Below are 25,724 nucleotides of genomic sequence, written 5' to 3'. Positions count from 1 at the left end.
AAGCTCAGTGTCAGGAACTGATGTAGAACAATCACTACTCCAGGGAGAAAATCTAAGACGATGTTCTCTTTAGCCTTTCTCTCCATCTCAAAAATAAGTGCAATGACAGCTGTTAGCGTCTTCCCTGAAAACACACATGAAGTGCCTCCGGTTCTGTCAAAGGCCACTCTGGACCACGTTAACTTCTCAAGAATTTTACTCTTGCAGTTACCTCTACTCTCTCATTTGTCATCTGCTTCTCCTAGTAGCACATCTGCACTAAAATACAAACTTGCCCTCAAAACTTCTACAAATATTAGGGGCCGGCGCTGTGGCTCACTTGGTTAATTCTCCACCTGCGGCGCCAGCATCCCATATGGGCGCTGGGTTCTAGTCCCGGCTGCTCCTCTTCCAGTCCAGCTCTCAGCTGTGGCCCAGGAGTGCCGTGGAAGATGGCCCTGCACCCACATGGGAGACCAGGAGGAGGCACCTGGCTCCTGGCTTCGGGTCGGCACAGTGCGCCAAGCCGCAGCGGCCATTTGTGGGGGGTGAACCAGCCCAAGGAAGACCTTTCTCTCTGTCATTCTCTCTCACTGTCTAACTCTGTTAAATAAAAAAAAAAAAAAAAAAACAACGGTGCCGCGGCTCACTAGGCTAATCCTCCGCCTAGCGGCGCCGGCACACCTGGTTCTAGTCCCAGTTGGGGTGCCGGATTCTGTCCCGGTTGCCCCTCTTCCAGGCCAGCTCTCTGCTGTGGCCAGGGAGTGCAGTGGAGGATGGCCCAGGTGCTTGGGCCCTGCACCCCATGGGAGACCAGGAAAAGCACCTGGCTCCTGGCTCTTGCCATCGGATCAGCGCGCTGCGCCGGCTGCAGCGCACCAGCCGCGGCAGCCATTGGAGGGTGAACCAACGGCAAAGGAAGACCTTTCTCTCTGTCTCTCTCTCTCACTGTCCACTCTGCCTGTAAAAAAAAAAAAAAAAAAAAAAAAAAAAAAAAAAAAAACTTCTACAAATATTAAAGATATTTAATTCTGAAAGTACAGTAACGAAATGTGACTAAATAAGTGAGTATATAAATAAATACATAGGGGGCCGGGGCTGTGGCGCCGCGGGTTAACACCCTGGCCTGAAGCACCAGCATCCCATATGGGCGCCGGTTCTAGCCCCGGCTGCTCCACTTCCGATCCAGCTCTCTGCTATGGTCTGGGATTGCAGAAGAGTATGGCCCAAGTCCTTGGACCCCTGCGCCCGCATGGGAGACCCAGAGGAAACTCCTGGCTCCTGGCTTCGGATCGGCGCAGCTCTGGCCATTGCGGCCATCTGGGGTGTGAACCATCGGATGGAAGACCTCTCTCTCTCTCTCTGCATAACTCTGAATTTCAAATAAATAAAATAAAAAATATTTAAAAAAATAAATACATAGGAATAACAATAACCAGGTAATTGTCAAAACTGAGTGATGGATATATATATATATATATATATATTTGTAACTCTAGTCTCCAACATATGTTTGAAAATTTCTGATAAAAAAAGAAACAAAACTGTGGGACAGATATTTAAAGTAGATTGCCTTTATGGGGCTGGTGCCATGGCGCAGTAGGTTAATCCTCCACCTGCGGCACTGGCATCCCATATGAGCACTGGTTCTAGTCCTGGCTGCTCTTCTTCCCATCCAGCTCTCTGCTATGGCCTGGGAAAGCAGTGGAAGATGGCCCAAGTCCTTGGGCCCCTGCACCCACGTGGGAGACCCAGAAGAAGCTCCTAGCTTCGGATTGGCGCAGCTCCAGCCACTGCAGCCATTGTAGAATGAACCAACAGAAAGAAGACCTTTCTGTCTCTCCCTCTCTGTCTGTAACTCTACCTCTCAAATAAATATTTAAAAAATAAAGTAGACTGCCTTTAAATATATCCTGTTTTGTACATTTAACTTTCAACAACTGTAAATACTTTACATAATGAACAAAGATAATGAAATCTTTTACATTCCTAAAAGAAAGCAAAACAAAAACAAAATCACTGAGTACAGCATTGGTTGAACAACCTTACAAAGAAACCCTACAAAATTAACTTAAAGCACAATAATTCAACTGACATTCCTAGCAGGATATACCCTAAAGACCAAAAGCAAATCAAAACAAACTAACAAAATTAAGAAAACTGAAAAAAGCTTGAATTTTTTTTAGCAATCATATTAATAATTACCAACATCGTTATTATTTTGATACTTTTGTGTGGGTATTGTACTTGCAAATAAATAATTATGTTGGGCCGGCGCCGCAGCTCACTAGGCTAATCCTCTGCCTTGCAGCGCCGGCACACCGGGTTCTAGTCCCGGTCGGGGCACCGGATTCTGTCCTGGTTTCCCCTCTTCCAGGCCAGCTCTCTGCTATGGCCAGGGAGTGCAGTGGAGGATGGCCCAAGTGCTTGGGCCCTGCACCCCATGGGAGACCAGGATAAGTACCTGGCTCCTGCCATCGGATCAGCGTGGTGCGCTGGCTGCAGCGCACTGGCCACAGTGGCCATTGGAGGGTGAACCAACGGCAAAGGAAGACCTTTCTCTCTGTCTCTCTCTCTCACTGTCCACTCTGCCTGCCAAAAAATAATAAATAAATAAATAAATAAATAAATAAATAAATAATTATGTTGGCATGGTTGGGAATCAGTATTTTCATGATAGGAGAGATACAGAAAGAAAAATAATGAAATTTGGGGCCGGCACTGTGGCATAGCTGGTAAAGCTACTGCCTGTTAAGCTGGCATCCCAGATAGGCAGGGGTTCCACTTCTGATCCAACTCCCTGCTAATGGCCTGGGAAAAGCAGTGGAAGATGATCCAAGTAGTTGGGCCCCTGGCGCCCACATCAGAGAACGGATGAAACTCCTGGCTCTTGATTTCAGCCTGGCCCTGCCCTGGCCATTGCAGCCATCTGGAAAGTGAACTGACAGAAGAAACCCCCCCCCCCCTAATTCTGCATTTCAAGTAAAAAAAAAATTATTAATTAATTTTAAAATTTAAATAACGAAATTAAAAACCCATATATTCATTAATCTGAATTGGAAATAGCGTGAATTCAAATGGTATCATAGTTTCTTAAAAAACGGGCATATGGCGCCATGGTTAAGACGCTACTTGGAATATCCACATTTGAGATTGGACAGCGTGGGTTCTAGTCCCAGGTCTGGTTCCTGCTAACGAGCATACTGGGAAGCAAGAGGTGAGGGCTCAAGTTTCAGTCTGGACCAGTCCCCACTGTTGAGGGCATGTGAGGAGTGAACCAGCAGATGGGAGTTCTCTATCTCTGGGTCACTCAATATCTGTCTGTGGCGTAGTGGGAAAAGCCACAGCATCCCATATGGGTGCTGGTTCGAGTCCCGGCTGCTCCACTTCCAATTCAGCTCTCTGCTATGGCCTGTGGCATAGTAGGTAAAGCCACAGCATCCCATATGGGTGCTGGTTCGAGTCCTGGCTGCTCCACTTCCAATCCAGCTCTCTGCTATGGCCTGTGGTATAGTAGGTAAAGCCACAGCATCCCATATGGGTGCTGGTTCGAGTCCCGGCTGCTCCACTTCCAATCCAGCTCTCTGCTATGGCCTGTGGTATAGTAGGTAAAGCCACAGCATTCCATATGGGTGCTGGTTCAAGTCCCGGTTGCTCCACTTCCAATCCAGCTCTCTGCTATGGCCTGGAAAAGCAACAGAAGATGGTCCAAGTCCTTGGGCCCCTACATCCACATGGGAGACCCAGAGGAGGCTCCTGGCTCCTAGCACAGCTCCGGCTGTTGCGACCAACTGGGGAGTGAACCAACAGACGGAAGATGTCTCTCTCTCTGTTTGCCTCTCCTCTCTCTGTGTAGCTCCTTCAAATAAATAAGTAAATCTTTAAAAAAAAAAAAAAAAAAAGATACCTCTCTGTCTCTCAAATAAATAAAAGTACCAAATTGGGGCAGGTGTTTTGGCCTAACAGACACTTGCATCCTATGTCAGAGTGCCTAAATTTTTTTTTTTTAATTTATTTAACAGATAGTGTTAGACAGTGAGAGAGAGAGAGAGAGAGATCTTCCTTCCGTTGGTTCACTCCCCAAATGGCCACCACGGTTGGAGCTACGCCAACCCGAAGCCAGGAACCAGGTGCTTCTTCCCAGTCTCCCACACGGGTGCAGGGCCCAAGCACTTGGGCCATCCTCCTCTGCCTTCCCGGGCCACAGCAGAGAGCTGGACTGGAAGAGGAGCAACCGGGACTAGAACCGGTGCCCATATGGGATGCCGGCACCGCAGACAGAGGATTAACCAAATGAGCCACGGCACCGGCCTCACAGTGCCTGAATTTGATATCTGGCTCTGGTTCCTGACTTCAGTTTTCTGCTAATGTAGACTCTAGGAGGCAGCAGTGACGGCTCAAGTAACTGGATTCTTGCTGCCCACATAAGAAACCTGGATTGAGCTCCCCACTCCTGTCTTCAGCCCAGCCTAGTCCCAGCCACTGCAGGCACCTGAGAAATCAGCCAGCTGATGCAAGCTCTGTATCTCAAATTAACTAGTCCTTTCAAAACCTACCACACTGATAACCACAAACAGGACATAATTCAAATAACTCTTGAACAGCTTTCAGAATGAGTATCCTTAGTGGTATATACTCTAAAGGCAAAAGAAATGCAAAAGAGAAAAAAAAAAAAACTACACAAAACGTTGTCACAAGTAATATTAGTAATGGAATTTTTAAATTATTCTGTGTATTAGAGAGGCGAAAAATAAATAAATATGATGATATTATTGAGAACCAGTATTTTCACAGGGATAGAAAAGAATAAAATATGGAATAGGCAAGCTGAGCAAGAACTGGGTGATAGTGGACTTGAATTGGTGGTATCAGTATAAATTCACATATTTTTAAAAATGTAATATAAGGGACCTGTGCTGTAGCATAGTGCACTAAGCCTCCGCCTGGTTCCTGGTTTCAGATCGGCTCAGCTCCAGCCACTGCAACCATTTGGGGAGTGATTCAGCAGATGGGAGACCTTGCTCACTGTCTCTCCTTTTCTTGGTCTGTAACTCTAGCTCTTAAATAAAGAAAGCTTTAAAAAATTTAATATAACTTTTAATGCCAAACAAACAACTATGGGTAAAAGTAACCTGTCAAAGAAGTAAAGGGTCACTGTCAAGTTTAGCAACACTCTGCATGTACCCTCCATCATCAGGCAGGCTTCAGTCTCAGGATGAGAAGATACACGGCTAAATCCAAACTTAACCTGGAGGCTGGAGAAGAACAGCAACAGCAGATGTACAGAAACAAACACGTACTGCCTTAGTCACTGAAATCCGGAGCTGTCTTTTACTACAAGAAAAATCAATTAATAACTAACTGTCTAACGTGTAACATAGCACAGAGAAAAAAGAATGATTTAAAATGACTTTTGGATGACACTATTTTAGCTGTTTATCTTCAGTAGAACACAGTCTACCCTCTGCATCTGTAGACCAAAAATATTCAGAAAGAAAGAGACAGGCATCTGGCCTACCAATTAACATGCCCAAGTCTCATGCCTCAGTCCCCAAGTTCATTCCAGCTTCCTGCCAATGCAGATCATGGGAGGCAGCCGTGATGGCTCAAATGGTTGGGTCCCTGTTACCCACTCAGATCTGGTATGAGTGTTCAGTTCCTGGATCCAGCCCCAAAGATGGGATATCTATCTATCTCTCAAATAAATTCTTCTAAAATTTTTTATGATTAGAGGAAAAAAATATGTCTGTACTAAACATATACACTTTTTTTCTTCATTATTCCCATACAATAAAACCTAACCACTGTTTACATTGTATTAGTTATTGCAAGTATTCTGAGATGATTACAAATATTCTGAGATGACTTAACATATCCAGCAGCATATACACAGGTTACACACAAATACAGCACCATATACAAGGAAGCTGAGCATCATGGATTTTATTATCTTGGAAGCAATCCCTTGTAGATACTGAGGGACAACTGTATTATCTCAGGACAGCTGAAGTGCAAAGAAACCAGAATTGCACCCACTAGGTAGCTGTTCGTCATAATTATGGCACTCTTATCTTTATTAAAAGCTTGACTGAAATATTCACTACCACACAATCCATCCGTTTAAAGTATACAATTCAATGGCTTTCAGTAAATTCAGATATGTGCAATACCTCCAAAACTTTAGAAACATCCCCATCCCCCAATCTCCCACTATAACATCCTACTTCCTACCTCTACATCACTGCCTATTCCGGATGTTTCATAGAAGTGCAATCTGTGGCTGCTTTCTTTCATTCAGCCTATTTCCAGGCTTCAGCTATGTTGGGTCATGTGTCAGTATTTCACTGCCTTTGGTGGCCAATTAATATTCCATTGTATGCAAATACCATACTGTTTTTCCATTCATCAATTACTGGATATCTAAACTGTTATCACCTTCTGATTATAATGCTATAAACATTTTTTAAGATTTTTTTTTTAAGATTTATTTATTTATTTGAAAGTCAAAGTTACACAGTGAGAGGAGAGGCAGAGAGACAGAGAGGTCTCCTATCCACTGGTTCACTCCCCGATTGGCCACAACAGACGGAGCTGCGCCACTCCGAAGCCAGGAGCCAGGAGCTTCTTCCGGGTCTCCCACGCGGGTGCAGGGGCCCAAGGAGTTGGGCCATCCTCTACTGCTATCCCAGGCCATAGCAGAGAGCTGATTGAAAGTGGAGCAGCCAAGTCTCAAACAGGCGCCAATATGGGATGCCAGTGCTTCAGGCGAGGGCGTTAACCCGCTGTGCCACAGCGCCGGCCCCTAAAATTTATTTTATTTATTTGAAAGGCAGAGTTACAGAGAGGAAGAAACAGCAAGAGGTCTTCCTTCCATCCACTGATTCACTCCCTAAATGGTCACAATGGCTGAGGCTGGGCCAGGCCAAAGCCAGGAGCCAGGAGCTTCTTCTCAGTCTCCCACGTGGGTGCAGGGACGCGAGCATTTGAGCCATCTTCCATTGCTTTCCCAGACCCATTAACAAGGAGCTGGGTTGGAAGTGGAGAGCCAGGACTCAAACAGGCACCCATATGGGATGCCAGTGTTGTTGGCTTTACCCAGTATACCACAATGCCAGCCCCTGCTATAAACATTTGTGAACAACTTTTTTATCTTTTTTTGCAGAGGAGGGGTGTTCTGCTTTGGTTTTTTATGCCATGCTAATGGATACACAGTGGTTCTGATTTGTAGTTCTCTGATAACTAATGATGTTGAGCATCTTTTCATGTGTTTGTTAGCCATCTGTGTATCTTCTTTGGGAAATGTTTATTCAGATTTTTAGCCCATTTTTTAATCAGGTTGTCTTTTCACTGCAGGGTTTTAACAGCCTTTTATATATTAGAGATACAAAAGAGTCCCTTTTCAAATGTACCATTTACAAATATCTTCCTTTTCACTTTCTTCATAGCATCCTTTGAAGTATAAAAGCTTTTCAATTTTGATGAAGCTGACTTTATTTTTTTCATTTTTGCTTTTGGTGTCATCTGTATAGTTTTAGCTTTAAAAAGACATTTTTCCTTTGAAAGGCAGAGAAACAGAAAGAGAGAGAGAGAGAGAGATCAATCTTCTATTAGCTGGTTCATTCTCCAAATGCCTACAACAGCTAAGACTATTACAGGCCAAAGCCAGGAACCAGGAACCAAAGTGGGTAGCAGGAAACCAAGTACTTGGGCCATCATCTGCTGGCTCCTAGGGGGTATTAGCAGAAAGCTGAATTGGAAGTGCAGAGTAGCCAGGCCTCCGACAAGGCAATCCAATATGGGATGCAGGCATCCCAAGCGGCAGCTTAACAACTGCATCCCCTACAACACCTGCCTCCAGTTGTAGCTCTTACAGCTACTCCCATAATCCCTTTTGACTTAGCTTTTGTAAATGGTGTGAAATAAGGGGTCAAAGTCATTCTTTGGCATGTGATTATCCAGTTGTCATGGCACCAACTACTGCAAAGACTCTTCTTTTTCCCCACTGAATGATCTTGGCACCCTTGTTGAGAATCAACTAACCAGGACAGGTAAGTTTATACCTAGACTCTCAATTCCACTCCAGCTTCTAGACCTCTGCAACCATCAGGTTTCTGAGGACTTAAATACTAGCAATGAGGGAATTCAGCCGAATCTTCTCATTGGTGCCAACTGAAAGTCTGCACTCAATCGCTATCATTTTGGTCAATGAGTGTATTTGAGAGGTGGGCATTTGGCATAGCAGTTAAGGCACTGCTTGGGATGCCCACATCCCATACTTAAGTATCTGGGTTCAAGTCCCAGCTCTGCTTCCAATTCCAGCTTCCTGCTAGTGTGTACTCTGAGAGGAATAGGGTCCCTGCACCTGGATGGGAGACCTCAACTGAGTTCCAAGGCCCTGGCTATTAACAGGCATTTGTCGAGTGAATTAACAGATAGAAGAGATGTATCTCTCCTTTCCTCTCTCTCTTTCAAATAAATAAAAATTTTTAAAAACATACCTGAACTGAAAATGGAAAGTCAACTTTATACACAAAAAAGCACATCTCTGTCTGGAACATGTAATGCCAATCTCTACAGTTTCCAACTCCATAATATTTCCATAGGCTGTGGGAAGATGATTCAGCCTCCAGCCTCGAATTTTGGCAATGTGTGAGTTGAGTGAGTACCCTGCACAGATGTAGAGTCTCCTCTGTCGCCTTTGCTAAGGCCCTATTCGTGTGCTAACAAATGTTCAGAACTCTTGGCATCCCTCTACAAGAAAAAGCTGTAAGCGCTTTTCCCTTGCCAGTGTCCTAAGGCAGAAGATTTGAGATACTATTTCTTAGTACAGGCATTTACCACTATAAATTTTCCTCTAAGCACTACTTTAGCTGCATCTCCTAAGTTTTGGTAGGCTGTGCCTTCATTTTTAACATCTCAAAGTTCCCTATTTCACTTTTTTAAAAATATTTATTTATTTATTTGAAAGGCAGAGTAATAGAGAAAGAAGGGGGAAGGGCAGAATGAAGCCAGGAGCCAGGAACTTCATATAGCTCTCCCACATTGGTAGCAGTATCCCAAGCACTTGGGTCATCTTCCACTGCTTTTCCCAGGCAGGACACCAACCGGGACAGCAACCAGGACACCAACCAGTGCCCACAGGGGATGCCAATACTGGAAAGCAGCCGCAACAGTACCCATTTCTGTCTCATGGTCTGGTCCATGGACCATTCTTCACAAGCAGCAAGATTTTAAAGGGTTTCTATACTTAATTTTTTTCTTTTTGCTTAACAAATGTGATAATATAAAAACATAAAACTTACATGTAAAAAAACAAAAGGTAAGAGAACAAATCAGAGAAAAATTTTGCAACATCTATAATAACGTGTTGTTTTGTTTTAGTCTTCCAATGCTACCTAAGAAATGATCAGCCTAGACTTCTACAGTTTCCCAATCATCAACCTGAAATATTAAGTACAAACTCTAAAAATGGTTTACAAATGCCCATTACACATTTTCAGCTGTGTCTTCAACCACTCCGCATCATCACCCACCCAATGGGCACACGACTACTTGAGTCAAATCTGACAACTTCCTACACAACACGAAAATCTTCACTTCTCTAGCTTATGCAACACGTTCCCAACTCCACCTCAAAAAACACTTTAGCGGTAAGCATTTGCTACAGCAGTATTCCTAAGTTTGAGTTCCTGTTTGAGTCCCAGCTCTGCTATGGATTCCAGCTTCCTGCTAATGCAGAACCTGAGTGGCAGCAGGTGATGGCTAAAGTAGTTGGGTCCCTGCCGCCCACCCGGGAGGCCTGCATTGAATTCTAGATTTCTGGCTTCAGCTTGCATCAGCCCTGGCAACTGTGGGCATTGGAGCGGGGAGTGGGGGGAGGGACTGGGAACCAGCAAACGGAGGGCCTCTCTGTGTCTGTCCATCTGTCTTTCTCTCTTTCAAGTTTAAAAAAATTGCAAAAACCTATACTTTTGCTTTGATAACACAGCAAGCCCAAGAGAAGCAAGCCATCAGTTTGAAGTCCTTTCTTTTTCCCTTCAACTGATCTTTGATCTAATTTGGCTGCTTCTCTAGGGCAGGCATTTCATCACTGAACCACGGAAGTCCCATGGCTCACTCAGTCCAGCTCCAGGCAAAGACAATAAGGATCTTTCTTTACAATTAACTTCTACCTGTGACACATTTCTCATAAAAAATTTTACTGAGACATAATTAACATATCATAAAACTCATCCTTTTAAAACGTACAATTCTATGACTTTCAGTCTACTCAAAGTTGTGCAATCATCACTACTAATTTTAAAACATTTCATCAACCCAAAAAAGAAACCCTAGAGGCAGGCAGGCCCTTAGTGCAACAGTTAGGACACTGCTTGGGACGCCCACATGCCATATCAGAGTATCTGGGTTCAAGTTCCAGGTCCTCACCCAATTCCAGCTTCCTGCTAATGTGTACCGTGGAAGGCTGAGCAGGTAATGGAGACCCAGACTGAGCAACCGGCTTTGGCCTGGCCCAGCCCCAGCTGTTGCAGGCATCTGTGGAGTAAATCAGCCAATGGGAGACCTCTGCCTGCCTGCCTGCCTGCCTTTCAAAGAAAATAGTAATAATAATTACAGCATAGTGGGTTAAAACTCTGTTTAGGATACCCACATCCCATACCAGGGTGCCTGTGATGAAGCCCCACCTCCACACCCAATCCAGCACCCTGTGCAGCATACTCTGGATGGCAACAGATGATGGTTTAGTACCTGGGTCCCTGCTAACCATTCAAAAGACTCCCACTGAGTTCTGGGCTTTAGCTTCAGACTGGCCCAGTCCTAGCGACTGCGGGCATTTGGGGAGTAACCAACGAACAAAGATATCTCTCTCTCTCTCTCTCTCTGTCACTGCTTTTCTAATAAATAAAAATAAATGAACTTTAAAAAATATCCCACATGCTCTCCAACGCCTCTAGTCCCCCAACACCTCTACAGATATGCCTACTCTGGACATCTCATGTAAATGGAATTATACAACATGCATTCTGGGACTGGTTTCGCTCACATGGTGTGATGTTTTCATACTTCATTTACGTTGCAGCATGTCTCAGTATTTCATTTCTTCATATGGCCAAGTAACATTGCATTCTATGAATATGCCACATGTTGTGTATCCACTCATCAGCTGATGGACAACTGAGTGATCTCCCGTTTGGCTGTTTTGAACAACGGTGCTTCAAATATGCTCATACAAGTCTCTACAGGGATATGTTTTCAGTTCTCAAGTGGATATACAGCTAACTGGACTTGCTGGGTTACATACTAACTCTATACTTCATGTTTTGTGGAATTGTCAAACCATCTTCCAAAACACTGTGCCATTTTATTTATCTATTTTTAAAGATTTTTAAAATGTATTTCAAAGCCAGAGTAACAGAGGAGCGATCTGCCATCTGACATTCACTCCCCAAATGGCCACAACACCCAGGTCCGGCCCAGGCCAAAGCCAGGAGCCAGGAACTCCATCTGTGTCTCCCACAGGAGTGGCGGCGGCTCAACCCCTTGGGCCATCTTCTGATGCCTTCCAAGGCAGATCAGCAAGAAGCTGGATCCCAAGCTGAGCACCGCCGGGACTTGACCAGCAACAACCCAGGATACTGCCGCATTTTACATTCCCACCGGCGATGTATTACATTTTCAACAAAAGAGGATGTTACTATTCCTGAACCAACACAGCGGCGAGACTCCGCAGCCCCCTCCTCAGAATACTGCACTAACAAAAACAGAGGTGTAGTTCGGGCCGGACTAGAAAGAACACAGTGCTACGGGACCAAGTGCGTTTAAGCGAGTTCATCTCTCAGAGACTTATCTGCAAATAGGGATGCAGTAAATGGCATTGGCCTTGCAGTCCTTGGGAAGATCAAATACAGCAGTCTACGCAAAGGTGTTTTTACAACGCGGGCTAGCAGGGAGTCAGCCCTGGGCAAGGCAGTAAGGGCAAAGGCTAAACGCCCAGACTGCCCCCTCACTCGGTTCCTTCTCCGCTCCGTGCCGGAGGGGCTGCGGCCGCTTCCCTCGCCGGGGAGCCCGGTCGCGGAGCCACGCAGGAGGGGCAGGGCCGTGCCACTCCAGCCCCCAACACCCCGCGCCAAGTCGGCCTTCGCCCTTTTTTTTTTTTAACTGTACCAGTCTTCGTCTCTCCAATACCCCACGCCATAAGGAAAACAAACACGAAACCAGATCCAGGACGAACCCCAGATGCAGACCAATCCCAATGGCTGTCATCACCCAAAGACCACCCCCCCAACCCCACCGCATCCCCTCCGGGACACAGACCTGGTGGCTTCCTCCGGCCCGACCCGAATCCGACCAGGCGCCTCCCGTGGGATAGTAGCCATCGCCTCCTCCGCCTTCTCCAGGCCAGGTGGTCTCGGCCGGGCCGCCCCCGCGCACCCGCCAGGAAATGGGAGGCTGAGGAGGCTCCGGGCGAAGGTGAGGATACAAGGGTGGAGGCGGGTGCACTGGCACATCTCCACCTCCCGGCCCATAGTAGCGGCCGTAGGACGGACCGTCACTGGGGCCGTAGCCCGAGCGCCTCAGGGCCGACATGGGCTCCGCTGCCCCCAAGAGCTTCCCGCCCCCCACGGCCGGCCTACTGCGCAGGCGCCTGGGGCGAGGGGGCGTGGACGACAACAGCCAATCCCAGGCAGGTCCCGCCCCCTCTGCCGCCGAACCCCGGAAGTTGAGGGGAGGAAGCCGATGACTCCGGGGCTCCGGGAGGAGGAAACCCAAGGGGAGGCACCGTGTTCCTTAAGAGAGTAGGCACATTTTTCTCCCACAGTCTAGCTAATGCAGATTCCTCCTTCTCCCTACTCCTCAGGGACTGGGAAATGGTGTCTCCGGGACCGCTCGACTGCCCCGCCTCTTCCTGGAGATGGGCACGTGATACCGGAAGTGGGTGGGAGTGAAATGAAGGGGTTTCCGGCGGGCCCCCGGCGGCTGAAAGCCGGGGCTCAGGTGCTGGCCCGGGTCGGGGTTTGTGTCCCGATCCCGCCGAGGCGGCGACTTCAGCGGGGGGAAGGAGTTGTTGGAGGCGCTGGTTCGCCGCTGCTCGCTGCCTGGCAGCCTTATCTTAGCTCAAGATGAACTATATGCCCGGCACCGCCAGCCTCATCGAGGACATCGACAGTGAGTAGCCCAGCGGAGCCTGGGGCGAGACCCTCCCTCCTCCCGGGCCGGGGGTGCTGTGTTCTGAGCTCCGTGCGCGCTCCCAGGGGCCCGGGGCCCACCGCGTGGCCGCCCCTCCGCCTCTCTCCAGCCTCTCCCAGGCTCTCCGCCTGGGGAGCCACGAGCTGCGTGTGTCGCGCCGCGGAGGTCCCGGTGCACCGGCTCCCGCCTGCTGTGTTTGGAGGTGCCAGGTTGTTAACCCCTGCTCGGACGCGAACGCTTGCGTGGAAAGAATTCCTCAGAGCAGGAAACAGCGGGCGGGAGGGATAATCGGGAAAGGCTAATTAACGGGCTCTAAGTTAGGGTCAGCAGTCAGAAGTGCTGGTGTTCCTTTCCTGCTATAAAGGTGATGGTGCTCGTGCATGACGACAGTGTGGTGAAGATTTTTCTTGTATTAAAAAAAAAAAAAGGATTTTGAAGGTTTCCACCACAAGGAGAGATTATAGGTATTTGAGGACCTAGATTTGTTTACCCTGATTCGAGCTTTACACAATGTATGTGTTTATCCATGCATCATACATTATCCATGGATGCGTATAATGTGTATGGATCAGTTATATATGGATCAGAGAGGGGCCTGCGCTGTGGCGTAGCGGGGAAAGCCGACATCTTCAGTGCCAGCATCCCATATGGGCGCCGGTTCGAGTCCCTGCTGCTCCTCTCCCTATCCAGCTCTCTGCTGTGGCCTGGGAAAGCAGTAGGAGATGGTCCAGGTTCTTGGGCCCCTGCACCCACGTGGGAGACCCGGAGGAAGCTCCTGGCTCCTGGCATCGGATCAGTGCAGCTCTGGCCGTTGCGGCCAATTGGGGAGTGAACCAGCAAATGGAAGACCTGTCTGTCTCTCTCGCTCGCTCGCTCTCGCTCTGCCTCTCCTTCTCTCTGTGTGTAACTCTTTCGAACAAATAAATAAATCTTTTTTTTTTTTTTTTTTTTGACAGGCAGAGTGGACAGTGAGAGAGAGAGACAGAGAGAAAGGTCTTCCTTTGCCGTTGGTTCACCCTCCAGTGGCTGCCAGGGCCGGCATGCTGCGACTGGCTCACCTCGCTGATCCGAAGCCAGGAACCAGGTGCTTTTCCTGGTCTCCCATGGGGTGCAGGGCCCAAGCACCTGGGCCATCCTCCACTGCACTCCCGGGCCACAGCAGAGAGCTGGACTGGAAGAGGGGCAACCAGGACAGAATCCGGCGCCCCGACCGGGACTAGAACCCGGTGTGCCGGCACCGCTAGGTGGAGGATTAGCCTATTGAGCCGCGGCGCCAGCCATAAATAAATCTTTAAAAATAAAATCAAAGAGAAGGAACGTCAGGTCCAAGACAGCCGCACTTGGATTCAGTTGGCAGTCACTCTCGACTTCCTGTTGTGTAGCTGTTCACAGCTTTCGTGGTGACCATGGCGATTTCCTGGTAGAAACCACTGCCAGCCTTGCTGCCGACTCTTCTGGGAAGGCTGTCACCGGAAACCCGCTTTGTTTCTCTCTCGGTCTCCAAGACTTCCCTTATTCCTAGTTCCTTGCCCGAAAGAGGAGCTCAAGCCAGTACAAAAGCTTCTTTTTCTAAATCCTCGTCTACTCCTCAAGCAGCGGTTTTTGTCATTTCAGTCGTATGTGTCTCATTAACCGGTAATTGCTGCGAAATGGCTCACACACAAACGAGCTACAGTCACCTGCAGATGAAAGCGGGAAGTTGTGATTAAATTGCCGTTTTGTGGTTGCGATCCCTTTAAACCCAAATTACCTCTTTTGCTCTTGAAGGGAAATGTAGCATACACTGGACCAAATCCGTGTATTAGCAACCACTGTCCAAGCTTCTCTCTAAGGATGCAATGTTCCACTTTAGTTGTTTGAGGGTGTCCTCTGGCCCTCACCTCTCTGTATTTACCTGAGTTATCCCAAGTGCTTAACACATTCTGCCATTTTACTAAAAATCATCTTTGTTCTTGGGCCTTCTAATTCCTAGCTCTTTGTAGATTTCTGGCTTCCCCCTTTATTGAAAAGTTTGAAACCAATTTACATAGACCCCTCACTGTGCCATCCCAATACTCACACATACTCTTTCTTCTCTGTCCTTAGGTTTTTTTGTTTTTTGTTTTCCTTCCTCTTGTCTTTCGAGTAGAAAGTATTGCTCTGGATCCAGCACTGCGGTGTGATGGGTTAAGCTTCCACTTGGGGTGCTGGCATCACATATGGGTGCTAGTCTGAGTCCCGGCTGCTCCACTTCCAGTTCAGCTCCTTGTTAATGCACCTGGGAAAGCAACAGAAGATGATCTAAGTGCTTGGGTCCCTGCACCCCGTGGGAGATCCAGATGAAGCTCCTGGCTTCGGCCTGGCTGGGCCCTGGCCATTGCAGCCATTCCAGGAGTGAACCAGCGGATGGAAGATCTCTTTTGTCTCATGTTTGTTTTCCCTCTGTGACTTTCAAATAAATAAGTAAATCTTAAAAAAAAGTACTGCTCCCTTTCTGTTTATATCTGTTATTACTTTTTACTCCCATTGCTTCTGGAGCCTTCTTCCATTGTCCTCTTCTACTTATTCTCTCCCGCCCCGCTCCCCACCTCTCGAGTTTCCCGTCATATGTCACTGTCTCTTCCCCTCAGATTTTTTTCTGTGCTGTCTCCCCATCAGACTGCCATCCATTTTCCAGGTCTTCATCTCCGATCTCCTAAGTCAGCTCCACGCAGACGCTACTTCCCGAGTGCCGTCGGTGGACCACGTCTGTTACCCTGCACCCTCATTCCCACCTTCTGGACTTGAGCGGTTGTAGCACCTCTCTGCAGATTACTGTCTCTGATTCTGACTTCCTTGTTGTCTTCCAGACTGACTTCCAGCATTTCTCTGTAGATACTCCGAAGGCACCTTAGGGTCACAAACCAGCTAACAATCCTCTCCGCCCTGAACGTGCTTCTTTTGATACCAAGTGTTAGGCCAGCCTGGGGTGATGACTGAAAACTCCGTGGCCAGCGCCGTGGCTCACTAGGCTAATCCTCCACCTAGCGGCGCCAGCACACCGGGTTCTAGTCCCGGTCGGGGCACCGGATTCTGTCCCAGTTGCCCCCCTTCCAGGCCAGCTCTCTGCTGTGGCCCAGGAAGGCAGTGGAGGATGGCCCAAGTGCTTGGGCCCTGCACCCCATGGGAGACCAGGAGAAGCACCTGGCTCCTGCCTTCGGATCAGCACGGTATGCTGGCCGCAGCACGCCAGCTGTGGCAGCCATTGGAGGGTGAACCAACGGCAAAGGAAGACCTTTCTCTCTGTCTCTCTCACTGTCCACTCTGCCTGTTAAAAAAAAAAAAACAACAACAACAACAACAAAAAAAACACCTCCGTGTCCTCTCCAGCACCCCTCCCTCCCGGGCATACCCACGTGTCCAGATTCAGCGAGCAGACAAGCCACGTGACTATGCTGCACGTAGCCCTCTCATTGTCTCCCCATCTCTGCCTTTGCTCAGGTCTCCCCTCTGCCTCAGGCTCTGGAAACTCTCTCAGAACTGCTTTTCTGTTGAATAGGCCCTCCATGGTCTCTTGTTCCTTGTGAAGTCAAATGCAAATTCAGTCCCTTTCTCACTTTCTCACTTCCTCTTTCCCTTCATGCCCTCAACCTTTCCAGCCAAACAAAAGGCTGTGTGGTTCTTTTCCCCCTCCTGATTTGCAGCTTGCTGTCCCCTTCCATGTCACTCTTCCCATGACCAAAAATTAACTACCTTTCAAGGTCTGATTTGGATACCTCCTACAGGCAGATGCAATCTCTCTTTCTCTCTCTCCAGATTTGCTTTCTGTGGCACTTGTCCTTAGCCCGGCGAGACTATAAATTCCTTCAGGACCACGTCTTCTCTGTTCTGTGTCTGATATTAAAGAAATGAGTGAACGAAATCTTGCAGGCTTTCTTAGTAATTGGTTATTCTGATTCTCCAGTGTCAGCTTGAAGTTACCTCTTCAGAGAGGTTGTCTTTTGCCACCTACTCTTACATAACCACCACCCCCAATCACACCATCTACTAATTTATTATGTGATTGTACCAAGCACAGTAAGTAGTTTCCCTTTTTTGTCTTCCCTCATCATGAGGCTGGTGACTCTGCAAGTCTTGTTCCCTGCTGTCTAAATCCCAGAACGACAAATAGCTCTGCATAAATGTTAATTGAATTTCTGCTTTACCTTATTGTCAGAGTCCTTATTCCAAATATATGAGGCACACATGTGAGATAGAAGTTCTTTGAGTTGAAGGGAAGATAATCCTAGGGTTGCAATCACAGAGATGATCTATACCTGCTTTCTTACGTTACGGAAGCTGACGTGACACTGAGAGGGTTTAAGTCTCAAACATCAGAATCTAGAGCCAGCAATCAGGCGTCCTGGCTCCATGCCCTGTCTTCCTCCTGCTGCCACACCACTCTGATTTCTTTTTTTTAAAGATTGACTTAGTATTTGAAAGGCAGACTTACAGAGAGAGAGAAAGAAAGAGAGCAAGAGAGGGCTTCCACCCACTGGTTTACTCCCCAGATGGCTGCAATGGCCAGGGCTGGGCCAGATCGAAGCCAGGAGCTCCATCAGGGTCTCCCACACGGGGACAGAGGTGCAAGGACTTAGGCCACCTTCCTCTGCTTTCCCAGGCATGTTATCAGGGTTGGAAGCAGAGTAGATGGGACTGGAACAGGTGCTCATAGAGGGGCCAACCCTGCAGGCCATGGCTTGACCTGCAACACCACCGCCGGCCCCTCCGCTGTCATTCTTTTCACCTCAGTTCATCTGAAGGTGACACTGCCCTGGCCCTCCCTCCATTTTCCTGTGAACTCCACCTTAAATACATGGATGCTTCAAAAAGTTTGTGAAGTGGAGTTAAAGTGTGTGTTTTCTGTGAACTGCATGAAAACCCCCTCATGCACAGCTTAAACTGCTGTGAATACCATTGCTACCCTGTGAGCTCACTAAAGCTGACGGTTCGCTTTAAAGATCCTTTCCTCTCTCCTCAGAAAAGCACTTGGTCCTGCTTCGAGATGGAAGGACACTTATAGGCTTTTTAAGAAGCATCGATCAGTTTGGTATGTATTAATTTTGGTCTTCTCTTATATTCTGGGTAGCAAGAGCTGCTTGTATTTTTGGGTTCATGTTGAAATTTATCCATGACTTTCACATGTGTCTCACTTAATGGAATTGTTGCCTCCTACGTTATGATGAGGTGATTCAAAAGCCTGTATGTGTACAAGCCCGTGGCCCGAAAACTGGCTTTCCCTAGGACCTGTGCTTACACGGAGGACAGTTTTCTGTATTTCCCCAATAGAGGGAGCCAAATGGTAGCAATAAACTCAGTCCACTGAAAAGGCTGCTCCTTTGTACATTGGCTTGGGTGCAACTTCTCTTCAAAGCCATTCCTGAGCTGAAGATAAATCCCTCCCTGTCCAATGATATTGGGTAGAAGACATTTCCAGAAGCTTTTTTAGAGACCCCCAACACTGAGCTTAGTGTGTTACGTGTAGGGTACATCACACTCAGGGGTCTTGGTCTTTGTCTTACATTCTGTACTTTGCTGAAGTAAGAAATCTGTGTTCCTTGTGTTTCAAAGAACTTCTCAGTTCACTTCAACGTATGTGGGACACCTGCTAGGTCACTGGGTTTGGGTATGAGGATGAAGAAAAGCAACATAAGTGAAACCTAAGAATTATAGAAAATATGAACATAGATTTCTTCTTCAAATAAGACAATAGTACTAATAGAAATAAGAAAAATAATTATTCCTAACAGATTGGAGTTTTATATCTTCAAATTCATCAGCGTACTTTGAGGGTAAAGTGGTAACTATTGGGTTTACTCCCAGATTATGAGGTATAATTATCTAACAAGGTGAAAGAACAGATTTTTGCTGTATCCAAATCTGGACACCTTCACTGTATTAAATGAGTCCTAAATACTTTAAAAAAAAAAAAGTGAAATCTTCAGTAAATAATCACCCGCATATATACATGACAAAGAAAAACTTCCAAAAACAAAAGTTTTAGTCTTTGTAGTTATTTAGGCTCATGTTTTCCAAATTTCCTATTGATTTATATTTTCTTGTAACAGTGTTTATTAGCAATAGCTGGTAAAGGAGTTTATTTTTCATATGCCTACCATCATTCATATATTAGCCAAGCATTATCCCAAATACTCTTCCAGTTTGCCGTTGCTTAAAGTCTCTTAAGCAGTATATGCTACTCAGTAGTCAATTATTTGAAATTTCAGCTTTTCCCAAAGTTAGAAAGTTTGGAAAGCATATTTAGCTGAATCTTTTCTACTCAAAAATAATTTTGATTGATTGAGTTATAGACCTTTATCCAATAATTCGAACTAAATATCTCTGTTTCTTCCCTGTGTACTTATAGCTAACTTAGTGCTACATCAGACTGTGGAGCGTATTCATGTGGGCAAAAAATACGGTGATATTCCTCGAGGGATTTTTGTGGTCAGAGGAGAGAATGTGGTCCTTCTAGGAGAAATAGTAAGTGAAAACTCTGAAGCTGCAATGGATCCTGGGACTCATGCTAGTCAGGGTTCTTTCTGTCTTTTCAAGAGGGAGAAATATATTTCCCACCTCTCACCCAGCTTCTGTGATGCAACCACCAAATTAGCTTAGGAAAGCCGTCATTGCGAATACAGAGGAGAATTAGCTTTGTTTCAGTTCCTGTGGGCATTTTAAATATTTTGATCATATTGGCAGCAAAATATCATTGGCTTTGTCTGATACCATAAAAGATGCTGCCCTACGCAAATGTAGTTCATTCATTATTTATGTTATCTCTAATAGCGTAAAATTTAAACGGCTTAATTTATATGCATTGACTTACAAAAAGTGTGGTTTCTACACGTGGGGATATTTTTCAGTCTTTTAAGCAATTAGTTACAAGTAGCTTTTCGCGACATAACATTACTTAGCAGTGTTTGAGGGAAAGCCAAGTTTCTTATACAAAGTGGTCTCCGTACTTCAGAGGAAAAAAGGGCAAAGGGAGGCTGTGGAAGTCTTTGAGAACGGAGCTCAGCTTCTCTTGGATCCTTAGCTCACAGCCAGGGAGGAGGTGCCTGGGTGTCTGTGCCAGAGAGGCTAACTGGCGGGTCAGAGGTTAAAGAGAATCTTCTCAAGTGTTACTCTAGGTTTTGTGTGTGGGCATGTACATATCTTTTTCATAATCCACGTTTTCCATGGCCTTCTTCAAGTTCCCTCATGTGTATGGGTTTCCAAATGTTTTTCACAAAAATATAGCTTTTTTTTCTTTTTAAAGATTTATTTATTTGAAAGGCAGAGTTAGAGAGAGGCAGAGAAAGAGAAAGGTTTTCCATTCACTGGTTTGCTCTCCAGTTGGCCACAACGGCCAGAGCTGGGCCCATCAGAAGCCGGGAGCCAGGAGCTTCTTCCTGGGCTCCCATGCCGGTGCAAAGGCCCAAGCACGTGGGCCGTCTTCTGCTGCTTTCCCAGGCCATAGCAGGGAGCTGGATTAGAAGTGGAGCAGCCGAGACTGGAACTGGTGCCAATATGGGATGCTGGCACTGCAGGCAGCGACTTTACCCACTACGGCACAGCGCTGGCCCCAAAATATATCTTTTTAATTCCATTTTTCCACAGGCTTTTAAAAAAATGTGTCTTTATTATCTGCTTGAAAGGCAAAAGAGGGGAGAGAGAGAGAGCAAAAGTGAAACAGAGAGACAGATCTTCCATCCACTGGTTCATTCCCTAGATGCTCACAACAGCCGAGGCTGTGCCAGTCTGGGGCCAGGAATTCCACAGAGGCTCCTACATGGGTGGCAGAGGACCAAGCACTTGAGCCATCTTGTGCTGCTTCCTGGGAAGGTGGAAAGCTGGAGCTAGAACGGGTACTCCAACGTGGGATGCTGACGGGTGTCATAACCTCCTGTGCCACGACACCAGACATTTGCTTTGAAGGTTGTTTTAAAGACAGAGCCCTGCATTTTTTGGTTTTTGTTTTCTCATTTTGTTTGAAAAGCAGAGAGAGAGTGCTTCCATCTGCTGGTTCTCTCTCCAAATGTCTGACACAGGTGAGGCTGGGACAGCCTGAAGCCAGGAGCCCAGAACTCCCATCTGGGTCTCCAATTTGTGTAGCAAGGACCCAGGTACTTGAGCCGTCTTCAGCTCAAGTACTTCTCCCAGAATGCATGTTAACAGGAAGCTGAATCAAGCAGAGGAGCCAGGCTCCAGCCAGCTACTCTGATACTGGATGTGGGTGTCCCAACAGCAACTTAACTGTTGTGCAAAGGTTCGTCCCTCAGACATTTTTATCAAGTACCTTATCAAAACCTTTGACTTCATCCTGCTGCTTGTGATTATTTATTTTGCCGGCAAAGTCAAAATCAAAATCTCTTCAATAGCAGGTGGAATTAAGAGAACCATCACTGTTTTCTTGTTTGCTTACCAAAAACTAAGTTCCCCCAAACCTAACCACATCTTAAGTCAGTTGACAGAAATCTTGTGAGTAGACTGGTTTAGTTTGCAGCTGCTTTTAAACACTAAGCCATTTGAGAAAGTAAGAAGATATCTGTGCCAGAAACCTCCTGCCAGGGCTGTGTTTGTGGGCAGCAGGCTGAGCGCTGCTAGGGTTCCCGCATCCCGTATTGAAGTCCTGGTTTGGGTTCCGGCTCCTCTGCTTCCCGACCAGCTTCTTGCTGTTACATCCTGGAAGGCAGTGGAAGATGACCCAAGTGTCACCCACGTCATAGCCCTGGGTGGAGTTCTGGGCTCCTGGCTTCAGCCTGGCCCAGCCCCAGCTGTGGCAGGCATTTGAGGAGTGAGCCAGAGGATGGAAGATCTGTCTTTTTTTTTCTCTCTCTCTGCCTTGCAAGTAGATAAAATAAATAACCATTTAAAGAAAAAAGAAAAACCCTCATTGGAAGCAGGTAGAAATAACTGATCAGAACTGTCAAACTGCCTGCTGCTACTGAGAAATATATGAAATACCATTTTCTTATGTATAAAGTGTTTTCGTAGTTGGCATTTGGGGCAGTATATGACTTGCATGTTTAAGCAGCAGAAATTGTCTTTCTCCTGTATTAGATAAAGGCTGAAATAAAGCATCTAGTACAGGGGAAGGCGAGCAGTAAAGGACTATGATGCAGTCAGCCTGTATTAAGGGGGCTAATCTCTGAGTAGTGGGATTATTATGCATGACTTTGTAATATTTTCCTGATTTTTTTTTTTTTTTTTTTTTTACTTTGAGAGATAGTGACAGAGATCTTCCATCTGCTGGTTCACTCCCCCAAATGCCCACCACAGCTGGGGCTGGGCTAAGCTGGAGCCAGGAACTCCATCTGGAGCTCACATGGGGGTGGCTGGGAATCAAGTACTTGAGCCACCATCTGCTGCCTCCCAGGCATATAAGCAGGGAGCTGTATCCAAAGTGGAGACACCAGGTCTCTGACATGGGATATAGACTTCCCTAATGGTAGCTTAACGTGCTGCACCACAAAGCTTCCTCACTGGCCCAATTTAAATTTTTTTTTTTTTTTTTTTTTTTTTTTTTTTTTTTTTGACAGAGTGGACAGTGAGAGAGATAGAAAGGTCTTCCTTTGCCGTTGGTTCACCCTCCAATGGCCACCGCGGCCGGCGCGCTGCGGCCGGCGCACCGCGCTGATCCGATGGCAGGAGCCAGGAGCCAGGTGCTTTTCCTGGTCTCCCATGGGGTGCAGGGCCCAAGCACCTGGGCCATCCTCCACTGCACTCCCTGGCCACAGCAGAGAGCTGGCCTGGAAGAGGGGCAACCGGAACAGAATCCGGCACCCCAACCGGGACTAGAACCCGGTGTGCCGGTGCCGCAAGGCGGAGGATTAGCCTAGTGAGCCGCGGCGCCGGCCCCAATTTAATTTTTTAAGAGGAATCATCACTCTGATTTCAGGAAAAGACTTAAATCAGAATATTACACATTTTGCTTCAGTTTTATGGTAGTAAGCAAAATAGACATGCCTTTTGTACTAGTTAGATTGACAGGAAGACACACCCGTTCAGTGAGGAGAAGAAAGTAAATGTGTTTATTCTTGAAGACTCATTGTTTTCCTGGGGTCTCATTTTTGGGGACAAAAGTGTGTTTGTGTGTGTGTGGATGTGGGTACTGCGAAAGTTTCACAGAGGTGCCACTAGAGAGGAATGGTTCAGGAATGTTTGCATGCTTATGTAAAGCAGTAGTTTGAGGCAGTTATGTATCAGCCCCAGGGCACCGCATACCCAGAGACCATTTGGATTCTATCTGCGGGACATTGCCTCCAGGGTGGTGATGCACACAGCCTTTGGTACTAAGACTGGCTGTTGGGAAGCAGTATCATCCTAAGCATGTTGAAAAACCCCAGCAGGCGGTATGCAGGGTAGGAACTTCCCTGCAGCTGTTCCCCACGGCTTAGGAGGGCAGGTGTTCCTTGATAAGGGACATTTTGCCTGAGTGCTGATAGCTCCTGACCCCCAGGGAGGGCTTGTGTAACAGTGGGTTTCAGTCTGAGCCCTCTGGTGAGCCCTCTCTGATAACGCCCCACCTGTGGCTTGGAGACCTCGGAGACCTGGAGGCTAGCAGATGCAGGCTGGTGCAGCTGGGGAGTTGGTGTGTGAGTGCCTTCCCAGCCATTATCACTGAAAGTCAGGGAAGAGGATAAGAAACAGGAACACTTAGTCTGCATAGGCTTTCCTTGTCACAGAAACACAGACTGGAGAAAAGGTAGAGCAGGCTGCTTCTCATTCTCAGCTGGCTGTCAACTGTTCATAAGGTGTTCAAAAAGAAAAATATCCAATATACATTGCACCAAAGTAAATGAAAAAAAAAAAGAAACTAATTACAGTCAACATTTGAATTGTAGGGTTTTATTTAAAGTCAGTATATACCCAGGAAAATGGTAATGGCAGCTGTTACGGTGCTGCTGCTTGGGATGCCTTCTCCCATAATGGGGGTGCCTGGAATGGAATCCTGGCTCGCTTCTGACCCACTTCTGGGAGGCAGCAGATGACCCAAGTAGTTGGGTCCCTGCCACCCGCCTGGGAGACCTGGATTGAGTTGCTGCTTCCTGACTTTGGCCTGGCCCAGCCTGGCTGTTGTGGTCATTAAGAGAGTGAACCAGGGAGTAGATCTTTTTCTCTTTCTGTCACTCTGCCTTTCACGTAAATGGGTATAATTTGTTTTTCAATTTCAAGTGAATCCTTCACTGATGTAACATTTATGCTTAGGCCGGGGTTGTGGCACAGCAGGTTAAGCTGCTGCTTGCAGTGCCTGCCTGTGACCACTGGTTCATGTCCTGGCTGCCCTTCTTCCAAACCAGCTTCCTGCTAATGTGCTTGGCAAGGCAGCAGAACATGGTCCACGTGCTTGGGCCACCACCACCATTCATGTGGGAGACCTGAATGGGGTTCCTGACTCCTGGCTTCAGCCTGGCCCAGCCCAAGCTATCTGTCTCTCCCTTTCCCCCTCTCCCTCTCTCTGGAACTTTGCCTTTTAAATAAGTAAATCTTTTAAGAAATAAAATAAAAATCATCCTTACTTACGTAGGATTTCAGGTAACCTAAAACTTTGTTACACACACTAATACTTACATCTGTTACCACTATCATACAAATACTAATTCTGTAATAGTACTGCCAGCCATTTTTAATAGTATTTTAATTGCGTTTGAAAGAGAAAGAGAATGATTTTCCATCAACTGGTTTACTCCCAAATGCCTTTAACATCTGGGACTGAGGCAGGCCAAAGCCAGGAACTTGAACTCCATCTGAATCTCTCACATGGGTGGCAGGGACCCAAGTACTTGAGCCATTACCTTCTGCTTCGCAGGATACATAGTAGCAGGAAGCTGGATTGTCATTAGAGGAGCCAGGTCACGTGCCAGGCACTCTGCTGTGGGATGCAGGCATCATCCCAAGCAGGACATTCACCACTATTCCAAACGCCTGCCCCTACTTCTTTGAACAACTTACCTGCCCCAAGGAGAGTGTTTCAGTGCTGTCATGGTTATGAAAAAGAATCGGAACCTGATACAGGAATCCATATGCCCTTAGATCTGTAATGTCTCCTGTTCTTGGTCTTCGTAAAGGTTTTCCAACCTACTTGTTTTGTAGGACTTGGAAAAGGAAAGTGACACACCCCTGCAGCAAGTGTCCATCGAAGAAATCCTGGAAGAACAGAGGGTGGAACAGCAGACCAAGCTGGAAGCGGAGAAGCTCAAAGTGCAGGCTCTCAAGGACCGCGGCCTCTCCATTCCCCGCGCAGACACTCTGGATGAGTACTGAGTCTGCTGCTCAGAGGCTGTCCCTGAAGGAACGTGGCGCCTGGGTCACCCCGACATTTGACCCGAGACTGTGGAGTTTTGAGAAGTCATCTTGATTTTTAATTTTCACCTAGGCAACCATGAAGAAGAAATCATTGGGTTTTTGTTTTGTTTTTTTAAATAACAAAATCATTGTTTGAAGAGACAGTGGCATGAACTTCTTTCACACGTCACTGTGGAGCCAGCGACGACTTCTTTATATTGCCCTTACCCCAAGTTAGACTTTCCAGGGGGCATTCTTCATGTACTTGTAAATAAAGTACAGATATCAAA

The 25,724-nt window shown here is 46.8% G+C and overlaps 2 protein-coding genes and 1 long non-coding RNA gene across 4 annotated transcripts in view; 2 read left to right on the top strand and 1 right to left on the bottom strand.

The window, feature by feature from the left end:
* BAG4 (BAG cochaperone 4) overlaps positions 1 to 12,740 on the bottom strand; it is a 38,242-nt gene extending 25,502 nt beyond the window's left edge. The window contains exon 1 of one of the 2 annotated variants that reach the window (XR_016229101.1): positions 12,295 to 12,665. Coding sequence is in view for 1 of the 2 variants with exons in the window: in XM_002720783.6 (XP_002720829.1) it covers positions 12,295 to 12,567 (273 nt within the window). In the remaining variant the exon portion in view is untranslated. Of the gene's footprint in view, positions 1 to 12,294 lie in introns of both variants that reach the window. The other variant, XM_002720783.6, reaches the window with a different exon arrangement.
* A 125-nt stretch (positions 12,741 to 12,865) lies between these two features.
* LSM1 (LSM1 homolog, mRNA degradation associated) lies at positions 12,866 to 25,724 on the top strand. Its single transcript, XM_002720784.6, has 4 exons — positions 12,866 to 13,146; positions 18,146 to 18,214; positions 19,532 to 19,647; positions 25,243 to 25,724. Exons 1-4 carry the CDS (start codon positions 13,101 to 13,103, stop codon positions 25,411 to 25,413), a joined length of 402 nt encoding a protein of 133 aa, XP_002720830.1. The 5' UTR covers positions 12,866 to 13,100; the 3' UTR covers positions 25,414 to 25,724.
* On the top strand, positions 14,124 to 15,626 carry LOC138848512 (uncharacterized). The gene is made up of 2 exons (XR_011386370.1): positions 14,124 to 14,251; positions 15,253 to 15,626. It is a non-coding gene; the product is annotated as an uncharacterized LOC138848512 (long non-coding RNA).

Source organism: Oryctolagus cuniculus, chromosome 2, assembly GCF_051225735.1.
Source record: "Oryctolagus cuniculus isolate XC-2025 breed Fujian yellow rabbit chromosome 2, ASM5122573v1, whole genome shotgun sequence".
Taxonomy (NCBI): Eukaryota; Metazoa; Chordata; class Mammalia; order Lagomorpha; family Leporidae; genus Oryctolagus; species Oryctolagus cuniculus.
The sequence above is the reverse complement of the archived record's forward strand: the minus strand, read 5'-3'. Positions and strand labels throughout refer to the sequence as shown.

What these genes read in the sequence shown, in the direction of transcription:
- LSM1 (XM_002720784.6), top strand. Translation starts at nt 13,101, where the DNA reads ATGAACTATATGCCCGGCACCGCCAGCCTCATCGAGGACATCGACA. An exon ending in CCTCATCGAGGACATCGACA is followed by an intron (nt 13,147 to 18,145) that starts GTGAGTAGCCCA and finishes CTCTCTCCTCAG; the next exon opens with AAAAGCACTTGGTCCTGCTT. An exon ending in AAGAAGCATCGATCAGTTTG is followed by an intron (nt 18,215 to 19,531) that starts GTATGTATTAAT and finishes GTGTACTTATAG; the next exon opens with CTAACTTAGTGCTACATCAG.